Genomic DNA, 2,801 nt, shown 5'->3' with positions numbered 1-2,801 from the left:
GTCTGTCACATGGCAGCCATTTTTGTAAAAAAAAAAGTCTCCAAATTGTCATGTTACTTTTTAGAAAATACAAAAAATAATGGAAAAAAATAAAGCTCTATTTTCTGTGGATTCATCAATTTTACAAGTCAATTAATGCTATTAAAACACGTTTTGGGTATGTTTGAATAAATAAAACTTTCAGGATCACCCAAATTACACCTTTTCTGTAGAATGACCCATGCAAATCACCAGAGATGGCCAACATGTAGAGTAGAAATAGCCAGTCATCTCAAATCACCTCCCACGTCTACCTGCCCTAGTCATTATCAGCCACAGCCACACCTCCTTAAATCCTCCAACACAGTCAACGGCATGTAGTCACAAAGACAGGCAGACAAGAGGCCCATTGCGGCAGTGTAATTCTGAGCTTTATTTGCATAAAAACCCATAATCAAAATGGATAAGTCATGTGCCAAATTTACACAACACAAGTTAAACAGGAGCACCATTTCACTACAGTACCAAAAAACAAAATACAAATTTAAAAACGAAAAAAGAAAACCAGCTTCTCTGAAGCCACGTTTTTAAAAACACCCCAGAAATGAGTAGATGCAAAGCTCGGGTATAGTTAAAACAATAAAATGGGAGAAAATATGTCCAGGGGGTCTACAGGAACATTCAGACAGCAAAACAAAGGGGGGGAGGGGAAGACCACGTTCAGCTCAAGGTCCTGAGTGGGAATTAAACACGGGTCTCCTCCACATACTGCACTTATACGGTCTTCTGCTGGCCCTTCTTTCCAATCAGGGACTTGTGGATGTGTGGAATAACACCTGCAGAAAGTAATAAGACACATTTCAATTTAATTGTACGTATAGAGCGGCAAAACATTACATGTCTCATGGCGCTAAAAAAATGGCATTTAAAAAAAACAAAAAACGGCTCAACTCACTTATAAGTAATACTATTCATAATCTTGATCAATAACTGCTGGCTAAAACAAAACTTGGAACAATATAGGCAAGAGGCACATAAACATAACAAACGCCAGCAGAGACAGTACATACCACCACCGGCGATGGTCGCTTTGATAAGCGAGTCCAACTCCTCGTCTCCTCTGATAGCCAGCTGCAAGTGGCGAGGGGTGATGCGCTTCACTTTGAGATCCTTGGATGCGTTCCCTGCCAACTCCAGCACCTGCGCACAGGAACAAGGGCTACGTTAGAGCCAACGTGATACAACGCGGAACAATAATATTAACGTTGTTTATCATACAAGTTAACCTCAACCAGTAGAGAGAAGGGGGAATCGTAACAGTTAATTGTTAAGGGTTAACGTTACCTCAGCAGTCAGGTACTCCAGGATGGCGGCACTGTAGACCGCTGCGGTCGCTCCGACGCGTCCATGGCTTGTGGTCCTGGATTTCAGGTGTCTGTGAATACGACCGACTGGGAACTGCAGAAAAACATGCAACAAACCGCCAAAAATGGTTGAGACGCTTATCGGTGCCTTAACATTTACGAACCTTATCTAGGAAAAGTCTACAGCGTGCGTATAAGTAGTGCCTTGTATACCATCAGGTAGATGTGCATGAATATTACCGAAGCAAACAGGTAGCTAATTATCCGCACAGGTGAATCATTTTGACTGCTAGCTGTGTTAGCTACCACACAGGCTAGGTGGCACCGTAGGCGCGCTTTTAGCTTGATACAAAACTGACCTGCAACCCGGCTCTCTGTGAGCGCGAAACGGCCTTTGTCCTCGCTTTCCCGGAGTCCTTTCCAGCTTTTCCGCCAGCCTTGAAAAAAGTGAAGGGAAAGATAAGTGGTACGACTGTAGATGTTAAGCTATTATCGTCACTGCTTTGACATATGTTCAACATTCAGCAAAATGCTAATGTAACATTAGCGCGCTATCTGATAACATTGGGGGCAGTAGACCCCCGTAAACTCGCGATTTAAAATGTATATTACCAGGTAAACCGGCATCAATATTTTACACTCCAGAAACAAACATGAGCTCAATTGTAATTATGTTTAGACAGAAATGAAATGCCATGCTTACCATTTTTTCTTCTTTACCGACAAAATAAAATCCTACGAGACGGTATTCCAACCTGGTTTCGCCTGATTTGAACTAGTTATCCCGCCTTCTGTGTTCATTATATTTAGGAAGGGCTGGACATCCGGGGAATTGCTTGCCTAAAAGGGACCAATGATTTCCCGACAATGTCTGTCTGTTGTAAATTCCAGCCAATCAAAAGCGTCTTTGGGCGAATGGGCGGGCTACAATATGTTTTTGCACTTAGTTTCGTAGTTTGGCTCTAGGTAGGCCTACTTGGTTTGCATGTAAGCCCTTTATTGTATCTCTGACTATTTGAAACTTGTTTAGTAACATAACATTCATGGAAATGCTTTATAGTTTCACACACACGTGCCTACTGTGACATATGAAACAATACATTGAAGTTGTAGTTTAAGTTAAAGTTTAGGCCATGGGTTGAGCATTATAGGCCTATTATTATAATATTATTATTTAGTGTTCCTGTATTAATAGATGCAACATGTATCCTAATAAGCCTTATATCAATTATGATTAAATTCTCTACTATAATAAAATCGACATATTTCGCAGCACCATTTCAAATGTGCTCTATTCAAATTTGTATTTGCCTATGCCCATGTTTTGCTGCCAATGTTCAGGTGAAAACTTGTCTGCTGTGGCACAATGTAACGGACGATACACGCCCTTAACAGGTGTGAATGTGTGGGTTTCAGGAGAACAAGACTCATCTTTTGGTGAATTGTTTTTGGGGGCTT

General features: G+C 41.2%; 1 protein-coding gene across 1 annotated transcript; it reads right to left on the bottom strand.

Moving 5' to 3' along the window:
• Positions 1–388: 388 nt before the first annotated feature.
• On the bottom strand, positions 389–2,146 carry LOC125289479 (histone H2A.Z). The gene is made up of 5 exons (XM_048236351.1): positions 2,047–2,146; positions 1,703–1,780; positions 1,324–1,437; positions 1,050–1,179; positions 389–815 (listed from the first exon to the last, which is right to left on the bottom strand). The coding sequence occupies exons 1-5, from the start codon at positions 2,047–2,049 to the stop codon at positions 754–756; spliced, it is 387 nt and encodes a 128-aa protein (XP_048092308.1). The 5' UTR covers positions 2,050–2,146; the 3' UTR covers positions 389–753.
• Positions 2,147–2,801: the final 655 nt, after the last annotated feature.

This window comes from Alosa alosa, chromosome 24 (genome assembly GCF_017589495.1).
Source record: "Alosa alosa isolate M-15738 ecotype Scorff River chromosome 24, AALO_Geno_1.1, whole genome shotgun sequence".
Classification (NCBI taxonomy): Eukaryota; Metazoa; Chordata; class Actinopteri; order Clupeiformes; family Clupeidae; genus Alosa; species Alosa alosa.
Note: the sequence above shows the minus strand (reverse complement) of the source record. Positions and strands in the feature narration are given on the sequence as shown.

Coding starts and splice junctions, on each gene's coding strand:
- LOC125289479 (XM_048236351.1), bottom strand. Junction 1,180..1,323: donor TGGAGTACCTGACTGCTGAG/GTAACGTTAACC, acceptor TCCTGTGCGCAG/GTGCTGGAGTTGGCAGGGAA. Junction 816..1,049: donor AGCGACCATCGCCGGTGGTG/GTATGTACTGTC, acceptor TACTTTCTGCAG/GTGTTATTCCACACATCCAC.